Source organism: Scleropages formosus, chromosome 3 (genome assembly GCF_900964775.1).
Source record: "Scleropages formosus chromosome 3, fSclFor1.1, whole genome shotgun sequence".
Taxonomy (NCBI): domain Eukaryota; kingdom Metazoa; phylum Chordata; class Actinopteri; order Osteoglossiformes; family Osteoglossidae; genus Scleropages; species Scleropages formosus.
Genome location: NC_041808.1, coordinates 11,041,268 through 11,061,689, shown reverse-complemented (window position 1 = coordinate 11,061,689; position 20,422 = coordinate 11,041,268). Strand labels below are relative to the sequence as shown.

At 40.4% G+C, this 20,422-nt stretch overlaps 2 protein-coding genes and 1 long non-coding RNA gene across 4 annotated transcripts; 1 reads left to right on the top strand and 2 right to left on the bottom strand.

Annotated features, from left to right (window-relative positions):
- Positions 1 to 8,126: 8,126 nt before the first annotated feature.
- On the bottom strand, positions 8,127 to 9,309 carry LOC108935120 (uncharacterized). Its single transcript, XR_001966183.1, has 3 exons — positions 9,271 to 9,309; positions 8,802 to 8,863; positions 8,127 to 8,200 (listed from the first exon to the last, which is right to left on the bottom strand). It is a non-coding gene; the product is annotated as an uncharacterized LOC108935120 (long non-coding RNA).
- Positions 9,310 to 10,405: 1,096 nt separating this feature from the next.
- On the bottom strand, positions 10,406 to 13,874 carry cryz (crystallin, zeta (quinone reductase)). Of its 2 annotated transcripts, XM_018753312.2 has the most exons (10): positions 13,731 to 13,874; positions 13,110 to 13,241; positions 12,782 to 12,893; positions 12,527 to 12,679; positions 12,228 to 12,391; positions 11,952 to 12,003; positions 11,705 to 11,854; positions 10,964 to 11,065; positions 10,782 to 10,877; positions 10,406 to 10,684 (listed from the first exon to the last, which is right to left on the bottom strand). In XM_018753312.2, exons 2-10 carry the CDS (start codon positions 13,199 to 13,201, stop codon positions 10,523 to 10,525), a joined length of 1,083 nt encoding a protein of 360 aa, XP_018608828.2. In that variant the 5' UTR covers positions 13,202 to 13,241; positions 13,731 to 13,874; the 3' UTR covers positions 10,406 to 10,522. The 2 variants fall into 2 exon arrangements, with proteins under 2 accessions (XP_018608828.2, XP_018608829.1); XM_018753313.2 differs by lacking the exon at positions 13,110 to 13,241 and having other exon boundaries at positions 13,731 to 13,873.
- A 169-nt stretch (positions 13,875 to 14,043) lies between these two features.
- Positions 14,044 to 19,703, top strand: tyw3 (tRNA-yW synthesizing protein 3 homolog (S. cerevisiae)). Its single transcript, XM_018753280.2, has 6 exons — positions 14,044 to 14,358; positions 14,744 to 14,824; positions 15,176 to 15,274; positions 15,430 to 15,501; positions 17,478 to 17,611; positions 17,873 to 19,703. Exons 1-6 carry the CDS (start codon positions 14,182 to 14,184, stop codon positions 18,075 to 18,077), a joined length of 768 nt encoding a protein of 255 aa, XP_018608796.1. The 5' UTR covers positions 14,044 to 14,181; the 3' UTR covers positions 18,078 to 19,703.
- The last annotated feature ends 719 nt before the right edge of the window (positions 19,704 to 20,422 follow it).

Below are 20,422 nucleotides of genomic sequence, written 5' to 3'. Positions count from 1 at the left end.
GTTGCATTGTGGGTAACTTGTAAATAACGTGTGCAACCAGTGGGGGCACTTCTGGGGGAAATGATGGGATGACTATGTCTATCAATGTGTGAGAGGAGAGCCTGGGGGTGTTAAGCAGGCTGAGAAGGCTCACTAAAAGTGCAGATCCAGGAGTAAATGAGGTCCTCAGACTGAGCACATTATTTCCACTGGGTTATAATAAAATGCTTAAGATGAATGCTACTTTTGCGTCCTTCTTCACCCCATCTAAACCCACGGCACCACAGTATGTTATAGATTAAGTGAATAGAATACACACACACATTTTCTGAACCGCTTGTCCCATACAGGGTCACGGGTAACCGGAGCCTAACCCGGCAACACAGGGCGTAAGGCCGGAGGGGGAGGGGACACACCCAGGACGGGACGCCAGTCCGTCGCAAGGCACCCCAAGCGGGACTCGAACCCCAGACCCACCGGAGAGCAGGACTGTGGTTCAACCCACTGCGCCACCGCACCCCCTGTGAATAGAATATTTTAGCTTAATATTTATCTTCCATAGAGCTTGCTTTAAATGCTGGTGTATAGAGTACCACAAATGAATGTAACAATATGCACACACTTGAGATAATTTATAACTTTTCATCAGTAAGGTCACAGAAGACAGCGGCAACATTATTCACCTGTCTTGTCCTCTTCGCCCTCACTGTCAGAGTACACGCTAGTATCCTTGTGGGAATAACTGCTTTCATCTGACAGGGAAGATACATCCTCCCCATCATCACGTGCGCTCTTATCATCGGCTTCAAAGTCTGTGTAATAATATGTTGGCATCCACATCAGAACAAAGCCGCAAGGCTGGAAATTTCCAGTGCTGAATTTTCAATTTAGCACTGATTTCACAAGCAACTTTTTGATGTTTTATAAACAGATGGTTTTGGCACATGCTGGTCATCAGTGACATTCAGCCATCACACAGTGCTCAATAAAACTTATAGTGGAGGGAGATGCACAAGACCATGGGACTTAGGCTGGATCAGGTGACTTACCCTTCTCAAGCTTTGTTTGCTCAGAATGCTCCACAGGAGAGGTTTCTGAGTCCTTGCTGCTTGTACTTTTCGCTGTATTTGTCTCCATGTTACTCATAGACTCTTCCAGGTTGGGCCTTTCAAAAGCACTTCCTTGTAACCTGAGGCTTTCTTCCTCTGAGTCTGTACTGCTGCTGTATGAGGAGAAGGAGCTACTTCTAGGAGAAGGTGTTGGTGTCCTCTTGTCTACTGCAAAAAAGATGAATTGGATGAAAAGAAGTTACTTAAATATGACTGCATAATTTACTCTCAGAATGTGCTATTGGTTGAGTAATTTTAAATCTCAGTTTCGGCTTAATCAACTGAACTAATTTCAAAAGAAAGAGAATATTCTGGATATTTCTGTTATTTACCACTTTCTTTAAATTTTGAATTCTGCGTGAGAAGAACGCTCTGTAAAAATAAATTGAATTGAATTTAACTAAACTGTTAAGGTTGAAAGGGTACATCCACTGTCTTTATGATCTAGTCTATCCATCCCTTCTTTGTCCTCCAACTTTTCTAAGAATTACCATCTTTTCAAGGGAATCCAGTCTTCTCATGACATGTCCAAAGTATGACCTCAGTTTCTTAATTTGTGCTTCAATGGAAGTTTGATTTGATTCAAGATCCATCTGTTTGATTTCCATCCATGGGATCTTTAAAAGTCTTCTCCAGCAACACAATTCAAAGGACTCCATGGTTTTCATGTCCTACTTCTTCAATGTCCAGCATTCACATTGTGATACACCCATCCAAGGAGTGGACTTACCGAGTTATAAAATAAAACTGTTGTCATGCAAATATCAAATTAACCAAAAAACTCCAAGCTTACAAAACAAACAATTGTATAAGAACACATAACTTTTGACAACAGCACACTCAGCCCAATATTTTTGCAGTCCAGTCTAAGTCTGTCCCATAGTCCTTCTAAAAAAAGCTCATGGTTCCTTTAGGCACACTTGGTACATGTTTTCATCCCACAAAGATCTTCCCAGGTGCAGCTGCTACTTCACAAGGTTGGGGTGCAATCTGTGATTTTGCATGCCACGAACATCTTTATAGTGCATTGTAAGTATCATTGCGTACCATTGCAACTCTAACATTCATTCTGGTGAATGCACTTTGCCTGTTGTCAAGGTTTTAGTTTTGGTCAGATTTAATCATCCCATTTTTTACTCTTCACTTTTACACTTTTTTAAAAATAAGGTTGATTCTTTTGTTATTTTTCTTATTGATTTCAGCATGTCTTTTTGATATTCTCATTCATGTTGTTCCTTCTGCCAATTCTGAACCCATATTTCTCCTACTAAGGCTTCTCTTATTATGTTCATCATAGAAGTTAAAAAAGTCAGGAAGTATTCGGTTCTCGTTTACCCTTTTGCCAATCGGAAGCCATTCTTTAGTCCTTTCTGTGCTATGTTTTAAACTAAGGCCATCTCTTCAACATACAAGGTCTTCACCAGTAAAATCCAAATGTTCTCCATTTTTTGGAGTGCCTTCCACATTTTGACATGGTCAGCACAATCTAAAGCTGAAATTAAAAAAAAAGACATGGAGCTGTTTGGTATTCTCTGCCTTTTTCAAATATCCATCGCATGGTAATGCCTTCTGTTCCCCATCCTTTTCTGAATCTGGCTTGTACATCAGGCTATGCTCTTTCCATGTATGGCTGTATTCGATGTTGAGCATGACCTTGCTGGAAAGTGAAAGCAGGGACATTGTACATTATTTTAGACACACCATTGTGTCTCCTTTCTTAGGTACTAGGAAGCAAACTGATCTTTTCCAGTCTGTTACCCACAGCATTGTTTCCCAGATTTATTGGCATGAATTGGTTATCACCCAAATAGATTCTTATTCTATTACTAAGAAAATGTGTGCAACAATCCCATCAGTTCCAGTGTCCTTTCTCTGGGTAATAACTTCAGTAATGAGTTTCCGTCATTTTAAATTATTAAGAGCACTTGTTCGTAACCACTGTGTTCTACTGTATCTTGGATATTGATTGCTCTGATTTACAGATTTCAGTATGTTCTTTCTGTCTCTGCTTGATCTGCTTAAGTAATTTTCAGACTGACATATCAGCACATTTAGTCCAGGGAGTGATTAGCAGTGAGGCAGCAAAGTGTGGATTTAGTGGGGTTTTTTATTACAAAATAAAACTGCAGTCACACAACATTGGCTGAATCAAATCTTTTGACTGCACCTCAGGTTATTCTGTGGTAATCTACCCTACGCTCTCTCTGTAAGGACGGCACTTTGTGAACAGCAAGTACAGGTGACATAGACCCCTCAAGGATACCGGCTGGTTGCAGCTCCACACCTCAAGTGTGGCACATAGCACCAGGGTCTCCTTCTGAATATTGGCAGCTGCATTGCATATTGGAGCCCTCTTGGCAACACACAACGCCAGGGCAATGTGGCAAAGTGGACTCGGGCAGGGGCTGTGGAAAAGGCTTGGGCACGGCTACTGTTGCTGAGGTGCTGTTGCAGCAGTGTAACACAGATGTCATCCTGACCAAAAATGCTCTGCATCACCACAAAGCTTCCAGCAACAAACCTGCAGCACGACTCAGTACAGCCCATCTTAGTCGCTCCCACAGAATCTTTAAAAAACACTTGGAGGTTCACTGGCCACTCTTCGTGCTCCTTTTTTCCCTGCAAGCTTTACCCCATGTGTACTGACTAGTCTAGGAGCATGGGGTGTGTTCTGTGTTCCTGTGTGCCATATGGTACATTTGTAGCTCAGAGCATTCCAAGACGAGGTTGGAACTTCTTGATTTTGCAGATCTTTTACAAAATTGCCCCTGTTCTTCCACATCTGTTTCCATTTTTGATTTCAGATGTTATGCTTCTTGTTTCTTCTGGTATCTCTTTGAAGTCCTCAGTTCAGTTCTTTCATAATATCCTTATTCTCCTGAGCATTAGCTTCTCGTGTTCTGCCTGAATTGTACTGTGTGGTCAGCAATCCGTTTACATTTCTTCTGCCTTTCAACATCCTGAAGTTCCTGTTCATTTTCATTGTTGAGCTTTTCAGTTTTTGTCCAAAGTTTTGATTCTCTGACAGTGAAGTGCAGGGTCTCAAAACAGTTGCTCACATGCTCCTTGAAAGTGTCCAGCATACCTTCCAGATCACATTTTCAAAGGCGACTGTATATACCACTCCTCTTCACTTTGATTTGGAGCTTGCATATCAGAACTTTGTGGTCAGTTCCACAGTCTGCTCCAAGACATGGTTTTGCTGTTAAAATCAAACTCTTCCTCCTCTTGCTGCAAAGGATGACAATATCCATACAACACCCACACTTTTTTCGAGGTAACTGGTGATAACTTTTTTCCAGTTTCAACAGCAAGGTCATAGGAGAGAGCGGCAACATTACTCACTGATCAGGTCATCCTGTTCATCCTCACTGTCGGAGGAAACACTTGTCTCCTTGTGGGAATAGCTGCTTCCATTAGAAAGGGAAGAGGAAATCTCATTCCCTGATGGACTCGACTCAGTGTCCCCCCTCTCATCATCTGTATTCATGTAGTCAGTTTCAGACTCTGCGTAAGAATATGTCAGCTCATACAATGGAAAAAGACAGAGGGTGGGAATTTTAAGCAGAAACTAGGGATTTGTAATGACTTCATAGCACTACACTGTTTGCACATTTACCATCTTTATGTTTGTCCTCCCTCTCCTCGGAGAGTGTGTCCGTCTCTTCAGAGTCCATGCTATCGCCACCAACTTGTTTCTGGCTGGAATCTGGCTGTATACTGGACTGGTTGGGTTCACGGATGGACTTCTTGTACAAACCAAAGGCAAGGACACATCTGTGGACACAGAACAGGACACAACTGGCATTAGAAGCGAGTGTGAGGCATGGGACAGATGGCTGAGTTATGAAATCCAGAGCAGAAAGTTGCTATGATTTTCATCAGTAAATTACAGAATCTGAACTGTGAACACTGTCAGTATTGAATTGGTATTAACATCTAATGAAAGAAAGATACACATCCCAGCTGGATCAATCTTCTGCTAAATACGCAAAAAAAAATTCAAATCAATCTACTCTCAAAAGTAATTAAAAGGATTGGAAACAATGTATTTTTACATAGAACCACTCAGTCCCACCGAAATGCCAAAATGGAACTGTAGCGCTGTAATTCCCATAAGCAACACTTAATTAGATAATGATGGGAGCTGCTCACTTGTAGCATGGAGAGGCCCCGTCCATGCTGATGAAGCTGAAGTGGCGATCCCTACCCTTGGGCTCGGACCCCTTCTGGTGCCTGAATTCGCAGCAAGAGTTCAGATGCTCCACCTGCAGGCCATTGAGGTAGAAAGTGAGACCGAAGGGGAAGCCACGGCTCCGTCTAGAGATGAACTGAAAGAATTCTGAAGGGAAGGAGAAGCATGCAAGAAAATCAGACACCAGAGAGAACAAATGGGCCCCAAAAATGTTTTTTTTTTTTCCATACGATATGTGATATGAGCATGCTCTGGCTGACCTCCTTCTCTTAGCTTCCCTTTGTACACGCAGATATTCTCCCCTTCACAGTGCTGCTGGAACACCTTCACCTCATGCCTAAGGTCTATGTCCTTAGGAGAATGGTTGACCGACTTGTGGCAAAACACCATTTTTATTAACACATTACTCTGTGCAGGTGCCTCATGGAATTTGGACTCCTGCAAGCAGACACAACTTACGTTCAGTTTCTCATTTCCTTTCTCAGTAAGACTATTTTGATTCAATTTCATTAGGAGACGTTAAAAAAAACCACATAAAATGCATTTTTCCTTCATTTTTACATCAACATATGATGAGTTAATAAATTATCAGCAATCCCCAAATTTCTTTCTTATGTTCTACCCTTTAAAGAACTAAGTAAGCTCTTGTAGTACCTCACCTTCTTGACCCCAGGAACACTGGGACTCACGTAGAGGTGAAATTTTCTTCCCCTCACAATTCCCTCAGGGACACTTTTAAAACAACTCTCTTTTTTCTTTTTTGCAGGAGGAACCGGAGTAACAAAATGACTCATAACTGGTTGTTCGTAAGGGGAGGTTCCACTTGAATACTTGCTCATCCTGACAATGCCCATTTGGTCTCTGTCCAACTACAAACCAAAAAGTATAAAAAAAGGGGAAACATTAGTATCCTCTAATACAGGAATTTCTTTCATACTCTTACACAACTGTAACTGAGAACTTCACTTAAGTTGTGGTTGAGCTTGAGAATATTAATAATTAATTGCTCTGAAACATTACTCCTCTGAATAAGCCGATATGAGCATATGTTCAAATGAACCGGGGTTATGCTTCTGCTAAAAGCCCCATAGACTTGATTTTGCAGTGGGATTATAAAGCGTAGCCTTTCAGAGGTATGAAAGTAACTAATTTGTATGTGTCGGTAGGGTCCTCTGCAATTATCTGTGGTCCAGACAACAGAGATGACCAGAATTGCAGGACTCACCACACTGCTACCAAGCTGTTCTTTGTTCCCAGAGGAAGACTTATGGCAAGAGGAGTGCGACGTTCTGTGTAGAGAAGCACTATAAAGGGGCGGGAACTGGACAGGCTGCTCCATCTTCCCTGTGGCCAAGTTGGACCATGAGGAACTACTAGACTGTAGAGCATTACAACAAAGGGGTGTCACGTAGTTGAGGAGTACACCACAAACCATGTGTTCTTCCACTGACATTTATTCATTTAGCTGACACTGCATAAACATTCAAGAGTACTACAGTAATGAAATTCAAACCAGCAACCTTTGGATCCAAAGGCAACAGCTCTAAACTGTACTATCACTGCATTTATAAATTTCATTTATACAGTGTCCTCATAAACACCAGTGGCAGAGATAAAAAATGTTTATGATTTTCGGGGGGGGGGCGAAGTGGCGCAACGGGTTTGGCCGGGTCCCGCTCTCTGGCGGGTCTGGGGTCTGAGTCCCCCTTGCGGTGCCTTGCGATACACTGGTGTCCCGTCTTGGGTGTGTCCCCTCCCCCTCCAGCCTTACGCCCTGTGTTGCCAGGTTAGGCTCCGACTCACCGCGACCCCGTATGGGACAAGCGGTTTAAGACTGTGTATGTGTGTGTATACATGTATTTACACTGTTAGGAAAGAGTCATAGTATATTTCCCTCAATAAGACAGCCTTTTACAATGAATCCACATATTTGATATTACCATGAGAATATGTTCCAAAGTGTAACACTGGAGCAGAGATTTGTTCAGCTACATTTTATGTGATTTGTAACTGATGAAAACCCTGCCGATAGTGGTCACTCACAGATTCAGTAGAGTCTGACAGCTCCACTTCTGGCTCAGAAAGCCATGCGTCTCCATTTCTGGGGCTCAGCGATCGTTCCGGAGAACGTAATAGAACGATGTCATCATTGCATCTTTTGGAACGTTCCACCTTGAATACATTGAAATAGTTGTCTTCATTCCCATTTACCGTTAATGGCACTGAGATAGTATTATGTACCAAATTAGAGTTATGTGGAAATCTAGGCAAACACATGTACGCATGGTATGTTGAACATTTACCTTAATTTTATGCACATGTTCACTTTTTGGAAAATCCTCCAGTTTTTTCTTCATTTCAATCTGGTGTTGCCGCTACATAACAAAAAAAGATGGGATATTCTCGCATAGTGGAAATTTTTCAACGAAAAATTATTGACATTTCACCACCTCATGTCCTTACCTCTATGTCTAGTAACTCGTCAAAAATGGGCTGGATCAGGAATTCCCTTGAGTGTCTTTGGCGGCATTCCCTCATGAATTTCAACTTGTTGTCCTTGTCTGGGACAATGATTCCGTTACGGGTGATCTACAGGGACATAATCCCATGCACTAGTTGAGTTGCTCTTCAAAGTGCTTTTCACTGTAACAGTGTATTTTCATACAACAGCTGAATTATTATATATGAATAAATTACATGGAACCTAAAGAACAAGGGCTGGTGCAATGTTCATGTCGTGTATCTCATGGCTTTGCTCTTTACCATTGTGTCTGACCAGTGTGAGATTTTTTACAGTATTACTACTGGTGAAGCTTGACATACCAGCCCCACTTTCACCAGGTGCCGTCTGATCCGTGCGTTATTAAAGTATCCAGTCAGATATTTGTCGGTGAGGCCGTTGTAGGATGAGAGCAGACTAAAGACAGAGGATATAAAAGTGAACTGTTAGACATATCTCATACAAAAAAATATAACTGGGAGCCCTCCTGCTCCCTTATCACATGTTTTTACAACCTGGTTTAGTAACAGTAACTGTAGAGTTACTCTTTTTAAAGTAACCAAATCCCTTCTAATCTCTTTTCCTATAAAAATGTCCAATAACTTTTAATGTGAAGAGCTAAGAAATATTTAGGTTTCTAACCTTATTTTCATTTTTTACTTCCAACTGTTAATTTAATTATATCAATTTAAAAACACAACAAAAATTATTAATTGAATTCATTTATTTCCATATTATCATTTTGTCATTTAAAAACAGATACATGATTTCCATAGGTAATAATAATCAGTTACTGGACTTTAAGCAGAGAATAGGTCTATAACTCTAAAAAATTTTCTTTGAATATGTTCACTTTCATAAAACAAAATGAATGCCAATTTTGGTATCGTCTGAAATTCCATTATCTTCAATTAAATATTGTTTGGATTTATATATGGCATAGGTTGTCACGTTAAATGCGAAAAAAAATTAAAACTAAATGCTGAAACCCTGTCAAACAGTATATAAGATAAAGTACCTTGGATTTGGGCGGCTCATTTAGTAGAATTTGCAGCATCAAACCGCCTGCTTGAAACCCACCTACCGCACAAAATTCGGAAAATTTGTCAAAGTTAACATTAAATTATTCTGTTTATAACGCATCTGCACCAAAGTTTGCTTGCTTTCAAAATCTGCAGAGAGCAACTGCATCAACAGAACATTTTTTAAAAATATGTCACAGTTGCTAGGTAACGCGACAATTTTGTTACGTCTCAATACTTATTACGTCACCAGGAAGAGGCGGGGCCACAATCAGATTTGGTTGCCAAGCATACGGTACACTGGCTTCTGAAATTGCGAATACAGCTGGAATCGGAAAGGTCTTGGTAACCCAAAGTCACTTGTTATTATTAATCAGTTGCTTATCGCTTTATTAATTTACTCATTTAAAATACAATCTACATCGTTAATGATTCTTCTCATCAGCGTGTGCGAGTCTCTTGTACCGTCCACTTTTATTCCGTCATCCGCTTTTTTCTCCGCCGTGAGGAGTTCCACGGCGTGAATCCACATGTTCGGATGATAACCAATGAGATTCTAAAAGCTTGTATAAGAACCAATGAAAGTATCGTTAACATCTGGGGAGGATGAGTGCACGGGGTGGTTCTGAATGTTCGGTTCATAGCCAATGACGTTCCAAATGTTCGCCTAGTAACCAATGAAAATGTCCGTTACATTCGTGGCGTTCTGCGTGAAAATCAGCAGAGGTAAAGTAGAAAAGGCAGAAGCAGAAATACGAGCTGGAAAAAGTATTTAAACAAATTGGCGGAACAGACGGAGAAGAAAATAAATGGGAAGTGAAAACGAATCACTTAATCCCATCAGAATAATGGCGTTAATTTACAAAAATTTTTACAGAGTGGTAACATGGTGCAGACGGTAGCTTGATTCATACCAGGCTCGAGTCTTGAGTCTTGCAGAGTTCTTGTCCTCCCCGTTTCCTCCAGCCAGTGTCCCCCTCTACTCCTACAGTCCAAAGACCTGTTTCTGTAGAATTGGTGACTTTAAAATGCTGTATGTGTGTATCGGTGGATGAACAGGTGCCTGTGTGTTTGCCTTGTAATGTAATACACTGGTATTCTATACAGGGTTTAACCTATCACACACATGAAACCACTGCAACCTTGCCCTGGATTACTGGTCAGTGATAATATTTTAAGTGGTAATTAATTTTTATTTTAGGATTGTTCAGTCCTTTCAGTATTGTTTTATTCATTATTCAGTTATAGTGTTCGTTGCAGCTTAGTCCCCCCATTTATTTTCTTCTGTTTTTGGATTCCTTGTTTGCTACTTACAATGAATCGTCTACTACACCTCAATAAACATTTTAAAATAATCAGAAAAAAGGTAAGACTACATTAAGATTATCAATAAAAAAATGCATTTTTTAAATGGGAAAAAGTCAAATCTTTGAAAATTTGTCACTCTACCAATCCTAAAAAACATTAAATTGAAAGTTATGATATTACACTAAGAATACAATGAAATACAATACAATGTTTTCATTTCAAAGTAGTCTCAGCTGTACCCCAAGTAAATATATGTTGTCACAATCAAAAATGTCAAAAATTTTTTTCCATGTGCTTTTATTCAGTGATTTCAGTTCAGTTAATACTCTGTAAATGTCTTGCCTTTGAGGCTTTGATTTACTGCACAAGGTAAAACTGAGAATCACATGGCCAGTAAACGATATCATGGTCACATGATCAACACCATCTTTCCAGTGGCTCCAGGGCTGTTGATGATGTTCTCGTGGGCTTCCGCAGCCTTGTCTATAGTATACTGAGGTCCAACAACAGGCTTCAGCCATCCAGCATCCATTCCAGCAAAGAGGGCAGCAGCACACTCTGTCTTTTCCTCCTGTTTCAAGACCAAATATTTTGTCACATTGCAGTTATACAGAAAATCTCAATTATATTGAATTTGCTTCTTCTTACAAGAAAATCAACCAACATACCCTGGTTGATGAGAACAAAGCAACTCCAATGATGCTTAATTCTTTGAGCATGGTGTCCCTTGGATTGATTTCAATGGTTCCCCGGGAGCCCACAATCTGAAACAAAAATGGATAGTGACTGTGTATAAACACTTGAGATGTTCTCTGCCATCACAGATGACCTTGAAGTATGAAATACTTACAGTTACTCGGCCCCCATATGTCAGCAGCTCCAAGTCGTTGCTGAGATTCACATTGGACAGCATTTCAACAATTACATTCACACCTTGTCCATTTGTAGCCTCCTAGAAAACATTTACATTTATTCAGTTAGCTGACACAGTTCTCCAAAGCAACTTACTGTGATAAGGTCACAGTTGTTACAAGGTTACATTTATTTACCCATTTATACAGCTGGGTAATTTTACTGTAGCCATTTAGGGTAAGCACCTTGCTCAAGGGTACTACAGCAAGCAGTGGGGATCAAACCTGCAACATTTAGAGCCAAAGGTAGTAGCTTTAACCACCATGCTACCAGCTATCCTCAAAACAACATTCAATATGATATGTATGAATCCACACAATACAATGGGGCCAAATGTCTTGTCAATTTTTTAAAAACATGACACAAAGTCTCAAATAACTACAGATTAATATAACAGAAAACAGGTGTATTTTTACATTAGTAGTAAATTTTTATACAAGTGTACAGATGTATAACGTACTAAAGGGCAAAATTACAGAAATACATGAACCATGACTTTTATATAATGTGTCAAGATTTTAAAAATCAATGAGAATGAAGTAGCTTACAGTTTTACCTGATTCATACTGCTCTTATTAGACTAAGGGCCCTCTTCGTTCCTGAACCACCTTTAACCAACAAACTACCTGTTAGTACAGAAACAACCAGCCTCACCCTATTAGCGTGCCTTGAAGCGCACCTTGATTTTGTCAATGTATCCTTTTTGTCTGTGGTTGAAGGCCTGGTGGGCACCATTCTTCAGGACCTGCTCAATACCCTCCGGAGTGCCCGCTGTTCCTAACACTTTCATCCCGAAGGCCCTGGCCATTTGGCATGCTGCAATGCCCACCTAACAGAAGAGATCCAGGAGATTGTTCCAACTCAAACCAGTTAAGTGCAAGGTGAAACCCATCAGCACTACTACAGTACGTGTTGGCCACTCTTACCCCACCACTTGCTCCATGGACAAGAACGGTTTCCCCTGCTTTGGCATGGGCCCTGTAATGTTCAAGTTTCACAAGTATCCTTAGGTGTTGTTCCACAACCCTTCTTACATTAAGGTTTCATTTTGATAGTCTATACGTATCCATCTTGGCATTTTATATAATTACCATTAGTCACCATTAGCAGTTAAACAGTTTTACATGTCTGAAATTTAATTGTGATACAGCAGTCTGTGGAAGTTAAGCTGTATAATATGAGCTCTGTCTACGTCCTCTTACTTTTGAAAGAGAGCTCGATATGCAGTAAAATACGGGATTCCAATGGCAGCTCCTTGTGTGAAATCCAAGGAATCAGGCAGTCTGTGCACAGTGTCTTCGGAAGCTACACTGTACTCAGCATAGCCTCCTGTCTCACTGCCAGTTGTGAAGACTCTGTCGCCTGCCTATAAGAGCAGGAAGAAATATTCATTCATTTATAAACACTTGCCGCTCATAAAACCTGACCTCTGACAAAGAACAACGTGCAGCAGGCCCTCCTCTTGAAAGAATGCGCATAAGAACACACGACCGCAGCGAACCTTGAAAAGGTCAACGCCCTCTCCAACTTCCACGACCACCCCAGACACATCTGATCCTGGGGTGTAAGGCAGCCTCGGTTTCCGCGAGTACGCTCCGGCGCGTATGTAGGTCTCCACAGGATTCACTCCGCAAGCGTGGACTTGGATCAATACCTGAATGCAACGGTGCACAAGGACAGATGCGAGAAATGTGAAAGGCGCACCCTATCCCCATTTGCACCCAGAATTAGATAGGAGTATCATAAATCCCGGCACCTGTTTCTGAGCTGGCTTTGGGACAGGAACGTCCGTGCAAAGTTTTAAAACCGAGGGCCCCCCAAACTCCGACACTCTGATGGCTCTCATCAGTTTCAACGTTGCCATTTTCCTTTAACAACAGACAAAAAAAGGTACAGCTGTATGCAGTCGTTCCTTTTCTTAAATAATGTCAGAGTACAGCCTGAGGATCAAGGTCTGGCATAAGCCACACTGATCCAGTTCATATGGACTTTGCTCACATTCAATTGCCCAAGAACTAGGACATTCGTGCTGTAGTACTAGCGTTCTCCACATGTACAAATACAGCCAACTAAACCGCTATTACAGGCGGTGGCGGAAGGCATAGCGCTGGTGTCCCACAGCTCTCGGGTTTGTGGTTCGGCCGTGGGTTCGAACTCGTCTGTGGGGAGTTTTCATGTTCCTCTCGTGGGTTTCCTCCGAGTGAACTGCTTAGTTTCTGCCACAGTCCAAAGACAACATGCGTTTCAGGTGAACTGGTAAACGGCGTGTCAGTGTTGGACAGGCCAGGAGGGATAGACGCAGTTCGCTCGAGCCTGCGATGGACAAGTGTCCCGTCCACTGCTGTGCAAGTTCAAGTTGCCCGCCTCAGCCTCACACCACCACCGCGACGAGACACAAGCCGCCGGCGTTATTTGACAACTGAATGCGATCACAGGATACACATAATAATTCCACAAATCAACTGCTTGTTGGCCGTAAGTCTGTAAGAAATGTAATATATTTCAGATTAATACACACGGCCTAGTAATTTACTAGAACGAGCGGCGGCTAGGCTAGCATACTAACTAAACACTGTCAGTGACAGTCAGTATACGTTACGCCTTCCGGAAGTTCACTGTATGTGTTTGACTTTTCGTTATGTAGCGTAAAATAAAATGAAATGAGCTACTTCTGAGTTCAGAACACTGCGAATTTGAATACGTACCGAATTACAAAACTTTCGCGAATATCACTACTCTCCACGCACCCACTTGGAGGCGTGTTCAAAAGAAAAGCCAACCTCGCTTTATTAATACAGAACCAATTGGGCCACCGTAAAAGCGAACGACAATTTCATTTGTTGATTTCCTGACGGATAATGTCTACATCACGTGACGCAAGAGGCCCCTCCTGATTGAGTAATCCAGCTGGGCCACCGTACAGTATAAGCCAATTATCTGGTTGTATCCAAGTAATGTTGGAACGTGTGAAGGTCACGTGATTTAAATGTGCTTTTCTTATTTATGGTTCAGCTGGGCCACCGTATAAGCGAATTGTAATTTGCCGTTGTTGTAGTTCAGAAAGGCGTGTGGATCATGTAAACCCTAGGTTTTTCCAGTTTTAAAATAATTAGGTTTTCCTTCTTTTTCTTGGATGTTTGGAAGTGAATCGTCGTGATGGATGACTGTGGAAGTAATTTTGCGCAATGGAAGAATCAATGCTTGGCTAAAATGGACCTGAGTAAGAAGGGCAGTATAGACGAGGACATTCAGGATGTGGTCCGTTTCATTAATCTTTCCGAGAATTTCTTCACAACAAGCTCCTGCTCCGGACGAATAATACTTATAGACGGGGTAAGGGTTCATCCAGACCCAGAGATTTTTTTTAAGAATAATTCTGGCTAAAGCTGCGCGCGCAGAGCGGTAACGTGTGTTCCGTCACGTCACGGCACGGCACGTCACGTGATGTGACGTAACATTTCTTGTCTGGTATTTCACATTTTCCTTTATTTCTTTTTTTTGTTTGTGTTTTGCTATTAAACAAGCATAGAGTAGATGATTTCTATTTTTAATTTTCATGGGTTTGTTATTCAGCCAGCAGATACAGTAGCCAGTAGGTTGCAGCAGGTTTTGTTTTTCTGACTTATATCATGTACAACTTGAAATTCATATATCATGCTGCTCTAAAGTATCTTCTCATCATAAACACAACACTTTTTTTTTTTTTTTTTGTTCCAAGGCCTCAGACTGTCAAGATGTACAGAAGCAGAACTGCTCCTGGCTTTTTGTCACACACCAGATGTGCCATAAGTGTGATGTGGTGAGAACTTCTGCCCACACTTTCTAACCCTTACTGTACACTGTATTTCCAGGTTGGGGGGTGATGTCCAGCAGGTGGCGTTGTGGTTTAAGGCTGTTTCCTTCCCATCTGAAGGTTCTGTCACTGATTATTAAACTTTTTTTCAGCACTCTGTGTCACCTTGGGGAGAAAAACGTGCCATAAAAATGAATAAACTTGAACTGAATACTTTTTCCTGCTGTAGTACCCTTGGTGGAGGTCCTTGATCTGATCGAAAAGAGTACTGTCCTGTGTAAATGGGTAAAGGTTACTAAAATGAGTTGCACACTTTGCATCCTTTGCTGCTGTCATTGATGCTGTCACCCTGTCCAGGTCTCTGGGCTGGAGAGGTCGCAAGGAGATGCAGTCTTCAAGTTTGAGCCCTTTGTCCTCCATGTGCAGTGTAAACAGCTGCAAGATGCACAACTCCTGGTAGGAAAATCTAAAAACAAGTGTATGTTTCTCAAAACACACACCTACTAAGAGCCACTCATTTTTCTTGCTATAAATGTTGCTATAAATATGGCCCCTGCCATAGTTGTTGACATTTACCCATGTCTCTTTTTTTTTTTTTTTTTTTTGCACAGCACTCTTTGGCAATAAATTCTGGCTTCAGAAACTCTGGTATAACCATTGGCAAGAAGGGTAAAATTATGATGGTATAGTATTTCCAATTTTCAAGATTTAACTAGGTTAGAATGTTTTTCTGAAAATATGACAGCATTTAAGTATCTATATCTGTTTTGATAATACACTGGCTTAAGTTATGAATTGTCAAATTGTGAACCTTCAAAGATATACAATTTTTTTTTTTTTTTTTTTTTTTTCCTCCAGTTAATATATTTTTAATAGCATTTTCTTTAGGTACAGGTATCCCTCATCATATGGACCTAATTTGTTCCTGAAAACAGTCCGTATACCAAGAGTCTTTGAACTGGGAGGTCCTTCCCTACTGTTTTAAATGAGAAAAAATTATGCCTTTCTGGACTTTTTGGACATGAAATATTCTCAGAAACACTTCAGAACAGTCTTAGTATATACTAATCAGAACATTCAGCTGATAAGATAATAAACATAATTAAGAAGAAAATTATATTAAGACTTTTTTTACTAAACTACTGTACAATAAGTACTTGTAATTATATGCAAAGAGGCATGCAGTACACTTATGTTTATTAATTTAGCAGATGCTTTTTTCCGAAGTGACGTACATCTCGGAGAGCAATAGAAAAAGTGTATTACATCAACAGGAGAGATTTGGATGCAGGCATGATTCTTAAGTACAGTCAATTTGTTACAAACTACAGTATAAACCAGTATACATTGCATTAGTGGCAGCGTGTAGGCGTTTCCATTATTAAACAAAGTATTAACAATTTTTAAACCTAGCATTTATAGAGTGCTTACAAGATCAGTGGAGAAGTGAGTCAGAACCCTCTTGAATGTAGAGGTACATGAACAGAAAACATTCAGAAAGGAAAAGAAAATATTCCTTAAAACTATTTGAAAAACTAAATGCAAAATTAAAGAGATGTTATCATACATTGTTGAAAGTCTGTGCCTGATTGGCTCATGACCTCTATATCATCGGTGAAAAGTGTGCCTCAAACACCAGAAAAAAGTACGTAACATCGGAAGCAGTTGCTTTATATACTGAACATGGTTACAACTTTCCTACTGCTCTTATACTGAAAGTCTAAACCAGGAGTCCGTGTACCGAGATATACCTGTGTTTTACTTTGTAGATCAGTGTCCCTAACCTGTATTTGCCCACCAAACCAATAGATGGCAGTAAAGCCGCCCAAAGAGACCAGTGTGGTGCCAGTTGCGTTCAACTTCATTCCACTGTGTCTGTTACCTACAGTATGTGTTACTTTGTGAATGCGGTGATTAGTATTACCACTGAGAAATCATGTTGTTAGCACTGAGACTAAAATATAGATAAGAATCAAAGTGGCAAGAAAATAAGCGTTGCAAATCCTATATGGGGTGAAAAGGTCAGCAATTGGCAGCAGATAGGAGTTTGTGGTGACAATGTATTTTTGTTCTCAGTAATTTTAAATTATAGTAACATTTAAAATGAAAAAAGTAAGTATATTATATCATGTAAGCAGAAGTCTAAATTTATATATTGTGTACAGTATATTATGAAATAAGTCACACTATTTATTGTAGATATATTTAGTGCTTATTCATATCAAGCAGATAAATGAAGAGACCTTGGTATTCTTAAGGGTTTATTGATTGTGACTTTTGAGTTGTGAACAACCCTTCAGTACCAGTTGTTTTCATATGTTTAGAAGTTAGTGATATTGGGGGGTAGTGGCACGACGGGGTCAGCCGGTACCTGCTGTGTGGTGGGTCGGGTTCGAGCCCTGCTTGGGGTACCTTCTGACGGACTGGTGTCCCGTCCAGGGCGTCCCTTCGGCCTTGTGCCCTCTGTTGCTGAGTAAGGCTCCGGCCAAGCGGTTGTTGACGATGGATGGATAGAAGTTAGTGTAGTAGACTTTCTTAAATTAAACCCATGTCCCATTTCTGAGGTAACGCACTTTTCTAATGCTCATTTTGTGCAACGCACATAAAACATAGAAGTACACATCTATAGTAAAGATGGATTTAATGGACTGTTGTTTAGGCTGTGCGCAGCACACACACATTGGAGGTTCCAGTGAGCCACAAAGGACAACAGCTCGTGGATGACCACTACATTGACTTCTTGGTGGAGGTGGCCAATCAGAAAATGCAGGAAAATCTCAGAAGAATTAAAAGGTAATGCTGTTTCTTGTACAGCCATAGCAGTGCTGAGTGCAATGTGCATTGCTATTGACAGTAGAATTATGATAATTTTGTTAGATTTTTTTTTACAGTGATGTACAGTTGCACACTTTTTTTGGTTGGTTATTTTTATTAACGCCATTCAGGTTAAGGCCATAGTTTGAGTACTGTATCAGCATGTATTCCTGGGACTTTTGTCTGGTTTTATAGTCCTTTACTACTGCCTGAAAATACCAAAGTTTTTCTTGTCTCCAGGTTCTATGATAGCTTAAAATCTGCTATGCATCCAGAGAAACTGCACAGTGAAATGCCAGATGTTGCAGAGAAAAAATCGGTCTACAAGCGAAGAAGGAAAAGGGCCCAAGAACGATCTAAAGCAGCTTTGTGTCAAAATATCAAAGAAAACACTTCATCTGGTGAAAGTGATGGACTTGACAGTGGACTCGATCTGTTCAAATAGATGCTCTCCTGTTTTTGAGGTTGTGACACTGTAGCCTGAAGTTATATTTATTTATTGGTAACCCAGTATGCTTGTTCATATTTGGTGGTTTTCTAAAACTGTACAGGAGATAATGGGAAAACTGTACATAATATTTTTAAATATTCGATTTTGCTAAGTTTTTATATAAAACAAGTTTGGTGACTTCTCCCTAAACCTTTTTGTTATGAAGGTTTTTAAAATAAGGTGACCATACCCTTTCAATTTTCCGGTATTCTTATCTTGTTTGTTTTTTATTTCCCCGTCACCAAATTTAAAGTTGGAGACATCGGAAACATTAAAATTTTGCATTATATGTTTAACATATGAACTGGTAGTGTATACAGCTGTGATCATACTGTCTAGTGATGTAGATATCCCTGGGACTCTTCTCTAGGCTGTTGGTTCATCTGGTAAAATTTAGGTTAAAATACATTACATCCAGCTACCACTTGTCCCCAATCCCAGGAGTAAACTCTCGGTATAGAGATCTGTCTTCTTTTTTGACCAGATATGTTTTCCTCTGGCAAGTTTTCCATGATCTAGAGCTAAGTCTTACCATCAGACGAGTACAGTACTTGAACACGTGTCATAGAGAGATGCCGACAATGGTATATGAAGTCATAAAGACAGGAGGACCTGCATACTAAATGTAAGGGGAAATACAATAGCATGCTCACTCATATCAACTGCGCTTGCACACTTATTAAAGATTAAGTGTTCTATCACACTGCTGTAAAGTTATTTACACCCTTTCTATTATAGAAGTGAACAGTAATTGCACGCTTGCTCTTGAAGCCTGGAACGACTCTCCACTTCACTACTGTTTGCTCTCAATCTAAATGAGTACTTTTATGTCAATTTTTAATGGCTAAATTGCCTGTTTCTGCTTGCATTCACAGGGCATGAAGTGAGTAGGTATAAAAAGACGTCGCGATAACTCATCGAAACTTCTAAGCCTGTAACACAGAGAGCAAAAGGGGCCTCGCTTCGTGGCGTGAGACTTGTTGGTGTGTTATCCATCTCTGACAAGCTGTCTTTCCTCCAACAAGAACCCTTTGAATCAAACGCTATTACTTCTGGACCGCTCCTCCATGCCTCATTTAGGAGCCTTGCCTCATTAGCTGCTACATACTGCCCACGCTTCTAATTTGCATCAATTAATATCCATTCCACATCTTACAGCTCGGCTGCGTGTGTATCTTAGATTACACTTTTCCGTTGCAATTTCACAGTTGATGGTCTATTAATATTTTAACAGTACACATTTTCCCTCTGGGATTTGTTTCATCTACATTGTTGCCATGAACGTAATCAACACCAACGAGTTTATCGGGTGTATAAGACAGTAGTAAACATTGCTTTTATTGGTCTGTGTTAGCCAGCCAAAGGCTTTTAGTTTACATTCAGTTGGCAGCAAGTTTTTTTTTTTTTTTTTGATGTAGTGCAGCACATGTTTGGTCCAGTAGATGGAGTACCTGCCCATTTAAAAGGTTCAGAGGACTCATAATAGCAAAATACAAAATTACAAAAACAGTTTGCGGTGCAGTAAGTAGTACATTACACTGTCACCACTAGATGTGTGTTCTTGTTATCTTTGCATTGCATTCCTGCAAGACTTTTTTTTTTTTTTTTTTACTTATTCATTTTAAATGTTAAGGTTTTTTTTTTTTTCCCCCCTGATGCTCTGTAGTGTCATACTAATGAATGTATTATGATGGCACAATAGCTCAGTGGGTAGTACTGGTGCCACACAGCTTCTGGGCTGTGACTTTGGGTTATGTTTTTAAATGATCTCAGTCTGTGTGGAGTTTGCATGTTCTCCCCATGTTTGTCTGGGTTTCCCTTGGTTGCTTTGGTTCCTCTTACAAACCAAAACTGTGTCTGACAGCATAGTGGTTAGCACTGCTGTCTTTGAATGTGAAAGTCATAGGTTCAAAGGCTAGCTGTAGTACCCATGAGCATGGAACTTGCCCTAAGCGGCTGTGGTAAAATTGCCCCTCTACATCTACTTATTTAGCTGATGCTTTTCTCCAAAACGACTTACAATGTAATTTTAAAGTAAAACTTACCTTGTATGTTTCCAAATACCACCTGTATAAATGGGTAAATAATTGTAAGTTTATCTGGAGAAAAGTGTCAACAAAATTAACAAATATAAATGTTTTAGGGAAGCTAGCAGTTCTAAACTGCTCGTATTGTGTGTGTGTGTGTGTGTGTGTGTGTGTGTGTGTGTGTGTGTGTGTGTGTGTGTGTGTGTGTGTTTGGTTGCCCTGCAATGGACTAGTGTCCTATCCAGGTGTTTCCTGGTTGAAGCCTTATGCTTT